At 36.6% G+C, this 16,795-nt stretch overlaps 1 protein-coding gene across 1 annotated transcript in view; it reads left to right on the forward strand.

Annotated features, from left to right (window-relative positions):
• Positions 1 to 2,915: 2,915 nt before the first annotated feature.
• Positions 2,916 to 16,795, forward strand: part of HTR3B (5-hydroxytryptamine receptor 3B) — a gene marked incomplete at both ends in the record, with an annotated part of 34,904 nt that continues 21,024 nt past the window's right edge. Inside the window, 2 exons of the mRNA XM_079930448.1 lie at positions 2,916 to 2,955; positions 8,207 to 8,367. Of these exons, the coding sequence (XP_079786574.1) occupies positions 2,916 to 2,955; positions 8,207 to 8,367 (201 nt within the window). The remainder of the gene's footprint in view (positions 2,956 to 8,206; positions 8,368 to 16,795) is intronic.

Below are 16,795 nucleotides of genomic sequence, written 5' to 3' on the forward strand. Positions count from 1 at the left end.
CCTAATTCATCTCATAGGTAGAAGCCAACAATTCAAAGCATTGATGGGAAGTGATGGGATTTTGATGGTCAGATCAGTCCTTCATGATCTTACCTCTTGATGAAGCCCCATTTATTTTTCTACCCTATCTCAAGGATATTTCTCAAACTTTCCATAACTTTGTATCCAATTTCCTCTACCAGGTTATATTTCTTTTTTTACTTTTTCTTCTGAAAAAGTAAAAGTATTTTCAAATGCCCAGCAAAACTGGAAGCACAGGAAGTAGAAAGAACTCTCCACCCCCACCAGCCATGTGAGAGTTTGTTGCCAACATGATGACCCTTCACCTGTGATTACTTAGAGCATTACTCTTACAAACAAGGACATTATTTTACATAATCTCAATACAATCAAAATTAGGAATTCAACATTGCTATATCACTACCATCTAATCCACAGACCGCATTTGAGTTTCACCAGTTCTCTCCAAAATATTCTTATGACAAAAGGATCCACTGCAGAATCACACATTGCACTGAGTTGTCATGTCTCTTTAATCTCCTTTTGTTTGATACAGTTTCTCAGTCTTTCTTTAACTTTCATATCCTTGACACTTTTGAAGATTACATGCCTGCTGTTTTGTAGAATGTCCCATAATACGGGGTTTCCTACTGGATAGATTCAAGTTATGAATTTTTGGCAGGATGATAACAGAAGGGCTGTTGCATCTTCTCAAATCTCGTGGTGCACAACTCCCATAACTGGTGATGCTAATTTTCATCATTTGATAAAGGTGTTGTCTGCCAGGCTTCTCTACTGAAATATTTTTAAAATTAATTAATTAATTAATTTTGGGCTGCGTTGGGTCTTCTCTAGTTGCAGCGAGCAGGGGCTACTCTTTGTTGCGGTGCGCGGGCTTCTCATTGTGGTGGCTTCTCTTGTTGCGAAGCATGGGCTCTAGGCGCGCGGGCTTTAGTAATTGTGGCGTGCGGGCTCAGTAGTTGTGGCACATGAGCTCAGTTGCTCTGCAGCATGTGGGATCTTCCTGGACCAGGGTTTGAACCTGTGTCCTCTGCCTTGACAGGTGGATTCTTAACCACTGCACCACCAGGGAAGTCCTGAAAGATTTTTTTAAATCTTTGTATTTAGTAAGTATTTTGTGTTAATGTCCTGTTCCTCATCAAACTTTTGCCAACTAGTTTTTATCACCCATTGATGTTTCTTTTGTGAATTAATTATCACTATAAAGATTCCATTATTTCTTCTACATTTATTAGTTGGCAATTGTAATTTAAGGGAAAAGTTTTCTCTCCTTCCCATCCATCTCTTTATTTAAATCAGGATGGACTCATGGATTGTTATTCTACTTCATGAGTTATAAATCTTTGCCATCATTATTGATTTTGATGCTTGAATCGTCACAGATTTGGCCAGTGGGAGCCCCTTCAAGCTGACTCTGTCCTTTTATCCTGTCCCCATGATTCTCTTAGCACTTCTTTACTTTGTGATACAAGGAGGCATTCTAGGCTCTTTTTCTACTTTCCTGCCCTGGCCCTGGCATCACGCATTTCTCCATTTCTTCCTTGTAGGTATGTATGCTATTTAGAGACCAAGATCTGGGTGTTAGGTGTACTCATTTTTGTTGGGCTGTTCCTGCTCTCAGGCGCTCTAGTGGACAGAGCTAGGAACATATGCGTGTATGAACACATGTACACACATGCTTACATTTGTATGTATTTCTATATTTAGCTACATGTATCGAAAACCAAGAGTTCACTCTGATACTTCCAAAACCAACTCAACACTACAGGGTTCATCCTAGTTTTCTCCCTTTCCATATTTGTAACTGCTTTCACCAACGTCTATATTTTACTGGTAGATGAAAATTAAAAAGAGAGCTTCATGGATTCTAAACAAAGGGACCAAATGATTAGGAGCACAGGGATCAGGTATATGCTTCCCCTCCCTCAGTTTGTTGTGTGAAAACTTATCTCAAACCTGTTCCTCTACATTCCATCTATAGTAAAAAGCGGGCATATGTTGGAAATGGTATGAAATTTAATTTTTGTCTCTAGAGCATCTAGGGGTCTACCAATGCAAGATAGAGTTATGTGGAATGATGCATCTTTTTCCTTAATAATGAAAAGTGAATGGGGCTCAATCAAAAAGTGAAAAAAAAACCCCAGTTTTTATTGAGTGATGTTAAACTTTAGTAGTTTTCATCTTCAGTAAGCCTAGACGCATTCTCTCTTATGTAGTTACTTTCTGAATTGTGGGCAGTGAGAATTTAAGAAGCATTTCTATTTATCAAAAATCGATGTTTCTTTTAATGAAAGGGGCTTAGGAGAAACAAAAGACACTCTTCCCACTGTACTGTTAGTAGTTGCTCTTCATTTGACAATACCAGGTTTCCATTAGCTTAGTGAAATTCAAGAGTCCAATAATCATAGTCAAATGCTGAAGATGTTACTGCATAAGTCTGATTTAGATCAGCTATTTGGAACTCAATTATTAATGAAATTAGTGTCCTAAATGTCAGCAAGAGGACTGCCTTAGGTAAAGGCTGTAAAGGAAATCACATTAGTGTGGAATTTCCCCTGCTTAGGGGCTCCTCTTAGATTACATTATTCACTTAGCTATCTCCTGTCAGGGAAATTGAAATGTTGGCCAAGATCTGATCCTGGGGCAGAACCAAATGGAGAAGTTAAGAAGTATTGCAATGGTATCAATTCCAAAACATTTGTGTGGTGCTGGTACTGCCTTTGGTCCCATTTAGTGTTTACAAAATAGCACCAGCAAGGACAGCATAAACTGGCAAACAGAGAAGAACGGAATGGAAAGGAGGTCTTTTAGGAAAGATTGAGCGGCGTTCCATCCAATAGGCAAGTTTGTGTTTCTCATCTTCTGGAAGTGCCTGGGGAACACTGGCAAGTTCAATGGCCCCTCTGTGGCCCTTGGTCCTGGTGGCCGCCTCAGGTGAGTCCTTTAATGATATTACTAGGCTTTGAATATTAACGCCTAGAAGCTAAGACATGGTTTTCTACGTTGTGCTGTATAACTCGTCACAAGTGTTTGTTTTTTTTACCATCTGTAAAATGTCAGTCCTGTGAAGCTACACGGAGACCAACAATTTGTTACGACTTTGCTCCTACAATTATAGATGTATATACACATAGGGTCACACAGTGGGGCTTTACACATAGCTGAAAATATGCTCTGAAATGTTATAATTGTCTGATAAATTTCTGCTTCCTTAGAAATCAAGCTTTCTTTACAACAATTGACATTGAGAGTTTGGGGTATTCTCTTTCAGATTTACTTTTATGTCTGAATAGTATATTTTTATTATCCAAAGTAGTCTTGGCTTTTAGTAGCCCAGAGAGAGAGTTCCTTGGATCCATCATAGCTACAGAAACCTGGATGTCATTTTGGTATTAGGGGCTTTACATCCAGCCGTACAAAGTCTGTGTAGGTGATGAGTGTTTCTCTAAAGACGAGCTCTATAAACTTGCATGTTTTGAGTGTACAATTCCCCTTAAAAATATTTTAGAAACTAATATATATATATATATGTTTTCTTTCCCTAAATTTCTGAAACTAAAATTCCATAGTGCCAGTATTAACTCTACTGAATTGAGCCATTTGAATAGGATACAATTGGTTCTTAGAAAATATACACAAATCAAAAATTTATGTTTATGCTGGTGTTTCCCAACACCCCACTTTCTTGAGGGTTCTCCTAGAGCTTGTATCTGAATTTCCATGTTTTAAAATATAACTGAAAGTGGAATGAGTCAATTACGGAGATGAGGAAGGAATTTGGTAGCCAAGCAGCTGGCAATGATTTTTTTATTGGGTAGAGAAGAAAAATAGCCACTTATCATTAAAGTATAAAAATGCTGGGTGTTGAACTTAAAGGATAAAAGCATATCTTAATTATAAAAATGAAAACAGAGGGAATTTCATTAAATGTCAAATGGGTTTCTTAGCAGAAAATAATTGTGAACATTAAACTAAGTAAGATAAAATAGAAAAATGAAGGTTTGAAAACAGAAGAAATTCTTCTTCATGATTTCTTTTTCTAATGTTTTGCCTTATGCTTGATTTTTGCTCTAACTGTGGCAGAGAAAGTGTTTTAATAGTGTCTCGTAATCAGTGCTTGACCATAAATCATACTGAGAACATTTGTTGCAGAAAAATTCATCCTTTGGAATTTTTACTGGTTTAATATCAAGATGATTTGTAAACATCAAAGCCCTGAACCAACCACCAATTCACTGCTGCACCCAGGAGACAGTGTGCTAGGGTAGGAGGCCTGGATTAGAACCATCTAGGTCCTGCCACTCTACTCACCAGCCACATGACCCCGGGCAAGTCAATTAACCTCTTAGAGACTCTGTTTCCCTGTAAGTTAACTGTTTGTTTTGTATATTCACGAAGACCGAATAAGATAGCATTATGTAATTGTAAGCTGCAATGCAAATGTAACATATCACTGACCTGAAAACACACAAATGGCAGTCCAGTGGCTAAGACTCCATGCTCCCAATGCAGGGGACCCAGGTTCGATCCCTGGTCAGGGAACAAATCCCCCAGGCAGCAACTAAGGGTTCACATGATGAAACTCAAAGATCCCGAGGGCCGCAACTAAGCCCCGGCACGGCCAAATAAATAAATATTTTAAAAAAACCCACAAACACAGAAAATAACAGTGCGCTGTTTCTGTCCAAAAACGTACAACATGCAACTCTTCCTTTTGAAGGGTTACTCACCTAGTATTCTCAGGGAGCCAGTTCAGGGTAGTGCCGGAGTAAGAGCTTGACCTTTGCATCCAGATCAGTCTTGTTTAAATTCCGGCCTCCTCACTTACAAGCTGTGTGATCTTCAGTGGTACTAACCTCCCTAGGCCTAGCGTCCCTCACCTGTAAATGACCCTTCACGGGGCTGTAGAGTACCTATTCTTGTAGAAGTTAAATGAGATAATTCATGTAAAGGGCTCTTAGCCCAGTGTCTGGCACACAGCTAATTATTTAATCAGTATTAGGTATTCAGTAGTACCATGCCCTCAAACCTCTGTTTCCTTGTAACATCTCAGATATATGTATTGCTACCAACCACGTTTCTTGGCCTTCCTTAATCAATAGAAATTGATAAGAGGCCAGACAAGAAGTTCAGGCACGGCTCTATTGGGACTCCTACTATATAGCAGGGAGGAGTAAAAACAAGTAACAGGTTCCCTTGCTCGCTCCCTGAGGTGGGAGGAGCTGGTTCCTTAAATGGCGTGAGGGTAGGGGTGTGTCCAGGGGTCCAGCCAGAGGGGAGGCTTAGGTGGTCTGCCCACCCCCTTGGTGGTGCTGTGTGCAGGGGCATGTGCAGTACCCTGCTTTTGCTCCCTGCTCTTCAAAAGTGGAAGTTGGGTTTTTTTGGTCTTTTTGTATCTTGTTGTCCATAATTTGCCCTAACTGCACATGCACGCAGTTATTTTTAGTCCCTTTTAGTTTCTTTGTATTTTGCTTCTTAAGGAGACATTTGTCCAGGTGTAAGCACTGCAGCAAAGGGTCCTAGGTCCCAGGTCCCAGCCTGTCTCAGTATCATTCTCTTATAATCCTAAAGGTGGTATACTCACTAAAGCAAAAAGAGCTCTTTTCATCAAAGTGCCCAGAACATTCTAAGATAGGCGTGTGTGTAACTCGTTGAAATAAGGAAAACAAAGGAATAATTCTATTGTATTCTTATCTTTTTTAAATCTGTCTTCACCAAAAGCGCTTCACAGCTCAGTTCCTAACACATTCTACTTTCCAGAAATTTACAAGTGAATTATTTGAAGCTGATTATTATCATTCAAGGAGGCAGAGCTAGTGAGGAATCTTTCCTGGGTCTGTTGATATTTTCCATCAGTGTCTGCTGAAACATCACTGAACTGTGAGTCATTTAGTGCTTGTGTGAATGTCACATTAGCTTTCAAGGGGCATAATTTACTGTTAATTAATGGTCACTTAAATCCTTAATCTCTCTCCTCTAATTGATCTTTCTCCTCAGGCAAATGTGCACTCATAGTAGAAATGTAATTTATTATTTCTTCCCATTTTAAACAAAGAACTCTTTCCCTCTGTAGTTTATTTAAGCATACTTCCGTTTGCTTCTGATTTTTCTCCAATCATTGCCTGCTTCTCTTTTGTTCCTATTTCCAGCTTCCAGAACATTCTCTTTTTACCCAAAGACTATGACACATTCTAGAAAGTATGTGTTTATCCATAGGGGACCTATGGATTGTTTCCTAGAAAAGGTATTAGAGGGGAATTTGACTCTCCATGAACAGAGGGTATAGGGAGCACACATTCACTTCTCAGAATTATGTCTTAACTCTGTCTCAAGTGGTTTCCTGTATTGAAACAGGCACATTTCAGTGGCTCCCCAGCTGGGACTTGAATTGGGAGCTTCCAAGGGAGGTAAGAGTGAACTTGCCCAAAGCGAAGTTCTCAGGAAAAGCACCAGACCAGCTTTGATTTGGGCTCCAGAAATCTCTACCCGCAGCGTCCGCCAGCAAGAAACAGTCTCAGGTAGAGAGATTCACAGCACACTTTTTGACAATCACAGTTCACAAAAACTAAAGATGATGCCTGATGCAAGTCACCCACCTTAGTCCCGCATGCCAGAATCGCTGTTGCCACTTCTGGCATCTTGTCGGGTGAATAGTTAGGGAGTTAAAACGCTAATTAGATTCCCAGTTCAGATGATAATGAAAGTGAATATTCCACTGCCCACAATGAGTCTGGAATTGCACCTCCAGCACCGTTGTTAGCATTTTGGTCACACTGACATTGATAAACATAGAAATTGTTGCCTGCGGCAGCAAGTGACAAAGCATCATTCATAAACAGATGGGTATAAACAGGATTGTCGCACGGGGAGAGGATATCTCATTTACAGTTTCCTGCTGGATCCCGCGTACCTTCAGCAGCTCATCAAAATAACCATCAAAACCGCTGAGAGCCGAGGTGAATTCACACGCAGGACACTACAGATAGATTTCACTCAGGCGCTGTTGGCAGGAGGTGTGCAATTTGCTTCAGTCCAATGACTTAGCGAAGCTTTGAATCCCCCAGGGGCCGGCAAAGCTGGTGAACAAAATATCTTTCTGCAATTCTGAGAAAGCCCTCACAGATTTGTCACTTCCAATTGCTGGTGCTCATTTCTCTTGCTTGCTTTCCCCTGGCCTTCCCGGCCTCAACACCAATCACGGCTCCTCTACAAATCAAGATTCCTGGGTCCTAGGAAATGGTTGTTCCCTGGAGCCACAGAGAATTTTCCCAAAATGAAGATCTCATTTTCCGACAAGTGCATTTTAAGGCAGAGTGAGAGAACAGATATATTTTTGAGGAGAAAAATGTGAATTGGAATCTCACTAATCCCATTCCTCAGAAATCCACACAAATCTTTGTGTTCAACTGGTTTGTCCATGTTTCTGCTTTGGGCTTTCTATGTGATTTTGAATTACGAACAGAAAATCCAAAGAAAAATCCAAAGAGGAAGTTAAATGTTGGCTAAGTGCATGGGAAGTTTTCTCCTATGTACTGGGAGGGGGTGATACAGGAAAAAAGAAAGGATGTTGTCTCCAATATGCAAGATTGTTGTAAAAATGGAACCGTAAGTGAAAGTTTGCATCCTCAGAGATGGGGTTGATTTATTTATCTTTACAATGAGATTTCTCCATTGGGCACTTAGCCCATCAGCTTACTTTGCTTTTTTTTGTTTGTTTGTTTGCTTTTTAATTGAAGTATAGTTCATTTACAATGTTTCAGGTGTACAGCAAAGTGATTCAGTTATAGACACACACACACACACACGCACACACACACACACACACATTTTTTTTCAGATTCTTTTTCATTGTAGGTTATTATAAGATATTGAATATAGTTCCCTGTGCTATGCAGTAGGTCCTTGTTGTTTATTTTATATACAGTAGTGTGTATCTGTTAATCCCAAATTCCTAATTTATCCCTTCCCCCTCTTTCCAGTTTGGTAACCATAAGTTTATTTTCTACTTTAAACAAGTGTCTGCCAATAAGCCCGCTAGTTGGCTGTGAACTTAAGCAGTTCGGATGAGCTGAAAACTATATCCTGCTAGGAGCCACTGAGTCCTGAGCAGTCTGAAGTGTCCTAAAGATGCTAAGTTCCTTTTATTTTCATAAACGGTGAAAACGATGATAGTTTTCTTTTTCAGGAATCCTGGCCATAGATACCCCTCATCCCAGGAGCTCTGCTCTGCATCATCTCACCAAGCAGCTATTACAAAAATATCGCAAGGAAGTGAGGCCAGTTCACAACTGGACCCAGGCCACCACAGTATACCTGGATGTGTTTGTCCGCGCTGTGTTGGATGTGGTAAGGACCATCTTACCATCTCTTAGTCCCATCGTTCTTTTGTAAAACTACCTGCTGTTTATGCAGGGGTCTAGGAGAAGTTTTATTCTTGAGACTCTCGTTGAGCTGATAGAGAAGTTGTGCTAGACTCAGCAGTGAGCCTGGGGTAAATATTTATTAGGCAAATCATGCTTTCTAGCCCCCGACTTGCATTGTGAGGGCAGATATAGAAATAGGAATTTCTATATCTAGAAAATATTCCTAGAAATAGGAATTTCACAGAAATAAGATGTTTTAAGAATTGTGGTCATAGGTCACAGAACATATTTTATGAGCATTGCTGAAACCAAAAATGGTAATAGGTATTATTTTCTATGGTTTACATTTCTTAGTGATAGGAGCAGGTTTATGAAACAACTTCTACAACTTACTGCCTGACATTTTAAAAGGGGAAAAAAGTGCCTTGCTATCCTGAGTTTTTAAGGGAACTTATACCTAAGGTATTTGCTAAGGGTAGTGGGAAGATTTGTTTATTAAAGCATATCTTTCCTACTATGTCTGAAAAATGGGTTGTTGTGGGTATTAAATGAGAAAGTGCATGTAAAGCAGTTAGCAGAGGTCTTAGGAAGCCCTCAGTGATGGCCCATATAATTGTCTCTGCTTCTTCTTTCTCCTTTTTCTTAATTACAAAGTCTTCAGTATCAATAGATCCCAAATTTCTTTTGATTTCTTTTAAAAGCAGACTTTACTGAGCTTGTTTGTTAAAGCAGTTTAATAATTGTTTTTCAATTTACTTCTCAAAATTTTTTTTCCAATTGAGGTATAATATACAGATATTGAAATGCACAGTATGAGTTTTGATAATTGCATGCACCCACATAATCCGTATCCCTATCAATATGTCAAACATTTCCATCACCCCGGAAAGATCCCCCATTTCCTTCCCATCATCCCCTCCATCCACAAGGACAACCACTGTTCTGATTTCTTTCATCATAGATTATTTTTGCCAGTTCTAGAACTTCTTAAGAATGAAAATTTACTGTATGTACCCTACTGTGCCTGGATTTTTCACTCAGCATGTTTTTGAGCTCCATTCATGTTGTTGTGCGTATCAGTAGTTTTTCTTTTTTATTGATAAGTGGTATTTGGTTATGGCTATACCATGATTTGTTTATCCATCCTCCTGTTGATAGGCATATGGGTTGTTTCCAGTTTTAGTGTATTATGAATAAAGCTGCTGTGAACATTTCTGTACAAGTATTTTGGTGTATATATGTTTTTATTTCTCTTCAGTAAAACCTAGAAGTGGAATAACTGCCAATTCTCATAGGATAGATGCACATTTAACGAGAAACTGCCAGACTGATTTACAAGGTGGTTGTAGGCTGTATACTCCCGCCCATCAGCTATGAGAGTTCCCATTTCCCCACATCTTCACCAACATTAGGTGTTATCAGTCTTTTTAATTTTACCCATTCTGGTAAGTGTGTAGGGATATTTCATTGTGGTTTTTCTTTATACTTCCCATGGCTAATAATTAGGGGCTCTTTTTTTATGTGTTTATTGGCCACTTATATATCTTTCTTTGTGAAGTACCCGTTTAAGTCTTTTCCTATTTTTTATTGTGTTGGTTGTATTTTTATTATAGATTAATAGGGATTGCTTATATATTCTGGACACAAGTCCTTTGTCATCTATGTATTGCAAATGTTTATTCTCAGTCTGTGGCTTGCCTACTTATTTTCCTAATGGGTCTTACGATGGACAGAAATTTTTTAATTTAATAAAGTCCGTTTTTTACCAGTTCTTTATTTATGGTTAGTGCTTTCTGGGTACTGTCTAAAAGAAATCTTTGCTACTACAAGTTTACCAAAATATTTTCCTATATTTTCTTTCAGAAGATTTATAGTTTTTAGCTCCTTAGATTTAGTTCTGTGATCTTGAGAATTAATTTTTGTAATGGTGTGAGGCATAGTTCAAAGTTTTTTGCTGTTGTTTTGAATTTTGTTTTGTTTTTGTTTTTGCATTTAGAAAGGATTTGTTCCATCACCATTTTTTGAAAAGTCTTCCCTTTCCCCGTTGAATTGCTGTGATGTCTTGGCTGAAAATTAAGTTAACTTATAAGTGTCAGACTATCTGATATCTTGAAATCAGATAGTGTAAGTCCTTGAATTTTATTCTTCATTTTTAAGATAGTTTGGCTTTTTAGAACCTTTGTACTTCTACATAAATTTTATATTCAGTTTGTCACACTTCATTAAAAAAAAAAACCTGCTGGGAGTTTGCTTGGAATGGTGTAGGACCCACAGAGAAATTTAGGGGAGAATTGACATTTACCAATACTGAGTTTTCCAGTCTTTGAATATGGTATGTCTCTCCATTTATTTGGGTCTTCAGCAGTGTTTTATAATTTTAAAGGTAGAAGTTTTATACATATTTCCATTAAAGTTATCCCAAAGTATTTTTGATGTAGCTATAAATATTACTTAAAATTTTAAATGTTCTAGTTATTTGTTGTCATTAGAAAGAAATAGGATTCATTTTGTATGTTGACTTTGTGTCCTGTGACCTTGCAAAATTCACTTCCTAATTCTAGTAGTTTTTCAGATTAGTATTTTCTACATACACAATCATTTCATCTGCAAATAGTTTTACTTCTTTCTTTTTTAATCTGTGTACCCTTTATTCTTCTTGTCTTATTGCATTGCCTAAGACCTCTACTACAGTGTTAATGGAAGTGGTGAGAGCAGACATTTTTATTTGTTTCCATTCTTACAGAAAAATCTTTCACCATTAAGTGTGACGTTAGCTATAGATTTTTCATAGATGATCTTTATCAGGTTGAAAAAGTCCTCTCCTATTTTCTATGTGCTGAGAGATATTTTAAAAATCATGAATGACACTAAATTACATCAAATTTTTTCTCAATCAATTTGAATGATCATATGATTTTTCTGTTTTATGCAGTTAATATGGTAAATTATTTTTGATTGATTTTCAAATGTTAAACCACCCCTGCATTCCTAGAATAAACCCCACTTGATCTTGATATATTATCCTTTTTATATATTTCTGGATTTGAATTCCTACTTATTGTAGATTGCATCTATGTTAATGAGGAGTATTGGGTTATAGTTTTATTTTTTGTAATGTATTTGTCTGGTTTTGGCGTCAGGGTTATGCTGGCTTTATAAAACTAGTTGAAAAGTGTTCCCTCCTCAATTTACTGAAGGAATTGTGTAACATGGATAATTTTCTTCCCTAATGTTTGATAAAATTCACCAGTAAAACTGCCTGGGACTGGAGTTTTCTTTGTGGGAAGGTATTTAAATATAAATTTAATTTCATTAACATATATAGGAATATTCAAATTTTCTATTTCTTCTTGTGCCCGTTTTGGTAATTTGTATTTTTCAAGGAATTTGTCTGTTTCATCAAAGTTACAAATTTATGTGTTCATAATATTCTCTCTTAATTCTTTTAATGTCCAAAGGATCTCCAGTGATACTGCCTTTTTCATTCCTCATGTTGGTAATTTGTGTTTTCTCTTATTTTCCCTTGACTAATATTACCAAATGTTTATCAATTTAATTTATTTCTTTAAAGAACCAAATATTGGTTTTGAATTTTCCTTATTGTTTTCTATTTTACTGATATCTACTCTTATCTTTATTTCCTTTCTTCTACTTACTGTGTACTTAATTTGTTCTTCTTTATCTTGTTTCTTAAAGTGGAAAGTTATATCATTTATTTTAAACCTTTTTTCTTTTATAATTTTAACATTTAAAGTTATAAGTTTTCCCCCAAGCACTAATTTAACTGTATCCTATGAAATTTTGATGCATTTTAAAATTTGAGGTAAAAATTATGTAGACTGAAACTCATCATTTTTTTAAGATTTATTTATTATTTACTTTATTTATTTTTGGCTGCATCAGGTCTTAGTTGTGGCATGCAGGATCTTCATGGAGGCATGCAGGATCTTTTGTTGCAGTGTGGGGGCTTCTCTCTAGTTGTGGCATGTGGGTTTTCTCTTCTCTAGTAGTGGTGCGTGGGCTCCAGGGCTCCTGGGCTCTGTAGTTGTGGTGCACAGTCTTAGTTATCCCGCGGCATGTGGGATTTTAGTTCCCTGACCAGGAACCAAACCTGCTTCCCCTGCATTGTAAGGGGAATTCTTTACCCCTGTACCACCAGGGAAGTCCTTGAAACTCATCTGTTTTAAGCCAGTCCCTTCCCCCAGCCCCAGTCTCTGGCAACCACAGATTTTCTTTTTTCTCCCTATAGTTTTGCCTTTCTAGAATGTCATATAAATGGAATCATATTGTATTTTATTCTTTGTTTTTGGCTTCTTTCACTTAGAATAATGCCTTTGAGAGCTATCAGTGTTGTGTTGTTGCATATGTCAGTAGTAGTATTCTATTGTACAAATGTACTGCAATTTGTTTACTTATTTACCAGTTGTTGGACATGTGATGTGGGTTGTTTCCAAATTGGAACAATTATGAATAAAGTCACTATAAACATTTGCATACGTTTTCAATTCTGTTGGATAAATACTTAGGTGTGAGATTGCTGTGTTGTATAAGTCTATGTTTAACTTTATAAGAAACTGCCAAACTGTTTTCCAAAGTGGCTGTGTTGTTTTGCACTCCACCTGCAATGTCTGAGAGTTTCAGTTCCTCCACATGATTGCCAGCACTTGATATTGTCAATCTCTTTAAATTTTAACCATTCTAGTAGATTTGTCACCACAAAGTAGATTTGTGATATCTCGATGTGGTTTTAAACTTTCATTTCACTAAAAACTAATGATGTTGAACATCTTTCCATGAGCTTACTTGTCAACTGTATATCTTTTAAAATAGAGTATTCACTCAAATCTTTTACTTTTTAAAAAATAGCATTGTTTATTACTTTATTATTGAGTTGCAGAAGTTCTTTATATAGTTTTGGTCTATTTTTGGATTCTATTCTGTCCAACTAATCAATATATTTCTCCTTACACCAATACACTGTGTCAATTACTGTGCATTACAGAAGTCTTGAAATCAGATAGTGTGAGTCTTCCAACCTTACTCTTCTGTTTTAAAATTGTTTTGACTCTTCTAGGCACTTTGCATTTCCATATAAACTTAAGAAAATTCATCAACTTCTATTTTAAAAACCACCAGATTTTTATTGAGATTGCATTAAATCTATAGATCAATTTAAGGAGAATCAACATCTTAACAATAAGCTTTCAATCCATGACAACAGTGTATCTCTCCATTTGTTTAGTTCTTCAATTTCTTTGCATAATGTTTAGTGCTTTTCAGTGTTCTACACATATCTGGTTAAATTTATCCCTAAGTATTTCACATTTTTGATGCTATTATAAAAGGTTTTTTTTTTTTTTTTTTTTTTGCGGTACACGGGCCTCTCACTGTTGTGGCCTCTCCCATTGCGGAGCACAGGCTCCGGATGCGCAGCTTCAGCGGCCATGGCTCACGGGCGCAGCCGCTCCGCGACATGTGGGATCTTCCCAGACCGGGTCACAAACCCGTGTCCCCTGTATCGGCAGGTGGACTCTCAACAACTGCGCCACCAGGGAAGCCCTATAAATGATATTTTTTAATAAGAAAGAGAATTAAAATTTTAATAATATAAATGTATTTTAATTTTGGGTCTCTGTTACTTGCTAGCATACAAAAATATAACTGATTTGTATATATTGACCTTGATCCTGTGACCCTGCCATCTAATTAATTTTTGAGTCTTTTTTGTAGATTCTTTCAAATTTTCTCTGTAGAAGATCATGTTGTCTGTGAATAATGAAAGCTGTATGTCTTTCTTTCCAATCTTTATAGCTTTTCTTTCCTTTTATTGCCTACTGCCCTGACTCGAACCTCTAGTGCAATGTTGAATAGAAGGGTGCACTGTTTTATAAATGTAAATTCAATAAGTGTGTTATAGTATTGTTAAAATCTCCTATAACAATTTTTTTGTCCAGTTGTTCTATTAATTTCGTAGAGAGGGGTATAACAATCCCCAATTATAATTGTGGTTTGTCTATTTATCTGCCCTGTTATTAGATGCATACACATTTAAGATCATATGTCTTCTTAACAAACAGAAGCTTTTACCATTATAAAATACCCTTCTTTATCTCTGGTAATATTCTTTTTCTTGAAGTTTTTTTCTTGCTTACTTTCTGCATGGTATGTATTTTGCCATCCTTTTATTTTCAATTTCTGTGGTACTCAAAGTCATCTCTTAGACAGAGCATGTAGTTTGGTCTTTCATTCTGTTAAACTTTTTATTTTGAAATAACTATAAATTTACAGGAAGTTGCTAATAAATTTATAGGGAGGTTCTGTGCACCCTTCACTCAATGCCCCCCAATGTTAACATCTTGCATAAATACAGTACAGTACAATATCAGTACAGTACAGTACAGTACAATATCAGTACAGTACAATAAATACAGTACAGTACAGTATCAATACTAGAAAATGGACTTTGGTGCTTATTCAGCTTTCTCCAGTTTTACATATACTCATTTGCATGTGTGTGTATGTTTCTCTATAATTTTATCATATGTGTAGCTTTGTGTAACCACCACTACCACCACATCAAGCTACACAATCATCATCATCACAGGGCTCCCTGGTACTGTTCCTTTATAGCCGCAATCCTTTCTCCCCTCTAACCCTTAACCCCTGGCAACCAATAAATCCCTTCTCTATCTTTATAATTGTGTCATCTCAAGAATATTATATAAATGGAATCATGCAGTATCTTACCTTTGAGGTTGGCTTCTTTCATTCAGTGTAATTCCCTTCAGGTTCATCCAAGTTGTTGTGTGTATCAATAATTCACTCTTTTTTGTTGCTGAGTAGTGTTCCAGGGTATTGCTATTTTAACCTGTCAACCTATGCATTTTAATGGAAGTGTTTTGTCCATTTACCAATACCATCTTGCTATTTGTTTTCTAGCTGTCGCATCTGTTTTCTGTTTTCTGATCCTCTTATCCTGCCTTATTTTGGATAAATTAAATATTCTTTAATATTTGATTTTAGTTCCTCTGAAATCAAATTAGCTTTTTTGCAATCCCTCTGTGTATTATTTTTAGATGTTATTTTAGGGATTTCCATATCCATCATTAACTTAATACAATGTACTTAGAATTAATGTTATTACACTTCATATAAAATGTACAAATCTTACAACAGTAAAATTCTATTTACCTGTTCCCCTTACATTTACATATATAATATGCCCTACAATACAGTATTATTATTTTAATGTACTTTAAAAAATAATTCAATAATTTCTCTTTAATTTATTTTAATGGACGTGTTTCTCTATGTTAATATCTTAGTGCTGCACTATGAATCATAGACTCTGATTTTTTGACTGAGACTCAGGTATTGAAATTGATGAAAAATACTTCAAAACTGAAAGTATAAATTTTCTGTTATAACATGGTTTAAATTATTTTTTATCTAATGAAGTTATTTTAGCATAATTTTCCTCGAGCTTAGATAAACCCCTACTCATTATTTCTTCGTAAGCAGGTACATTTATTTATTTATTTTTAACATCTCTATTGGAGTATAATTGCTTTACAATGGTGTGTTAGTTTCTGCTGTATAACAAAGTGAATCAGCTATACATATACCTACATCCCCATATCTCCTCCCTCTTGCGTCTCCCTCCCACCCTCCCTATCGTACCCCTCTAGGTGGACACAAAGCACGGAGCTGATCTCCCTGTGCTATGCGGCCATAAGTAGGTACATTTAAATGCAACACAAAAAATCCTCCTTTTAGCACACAATTTCACTTTTCTCAGCTTTATTTTCCCACTTACACTAGTAAAAGTACTCTATCTAAGATCCTAGAAAATACTGTTTAATTAAATGCCAGAAAACGCCCACCCTTACTATCCAAAAGACCTAGTCTTACACAAAGCCCCAGTAGAAAACTCCTTTAAATCTCTTTTCTATTTGGATGTTGAACTAGAATTTGGGAGACAATTTTCTGGGGCTGCATCTTCACTTACTTAAGAGATATTAGTCCTTGCTATTTAGTTGTCAGTGGGTTATTATGTCTATATTGTTTATCGGACATTGTCCAATGGGAAAAACATGATTTGAATAAAGACACGATATGAACCATGTTATATGAAACTCCAGGGAAGAGATAGAATCAGCCTTGAGTTAAGAGCTGAAGACAGGTTTCTAGGTCTCTCCTTATCCTTCTACTTTCTGACTTCATATTGGTGAAGGTGAAGTAGAATTGCTCAGGCTTTCATTTAGAGTCTTATTTGGAGATAAAGAAAAGGAGTAAAGTCTTTCTTTTACTAATTCCCTTGGAACAACTGTATCAAATTGAAAGTTTTAATCTAACTCTTTCTTCCTACCCCAATAAAAGAAAATAAAATTATATCCCTTATGGTGGGTAAG

Source organism: Stenella coeruleoalba (genome assembly GCF_951394435.1).
Source record: "Stenella coeruleoalba genome assembly, chromosome: 8".
Taxonomy (NCBI): domain Eukaryota; kingdom Metazoa; phylum Chordata; class Mammalia; order Artiodactyla; family Delphinidae; genus Stenella; species Stenella coeruleoalba.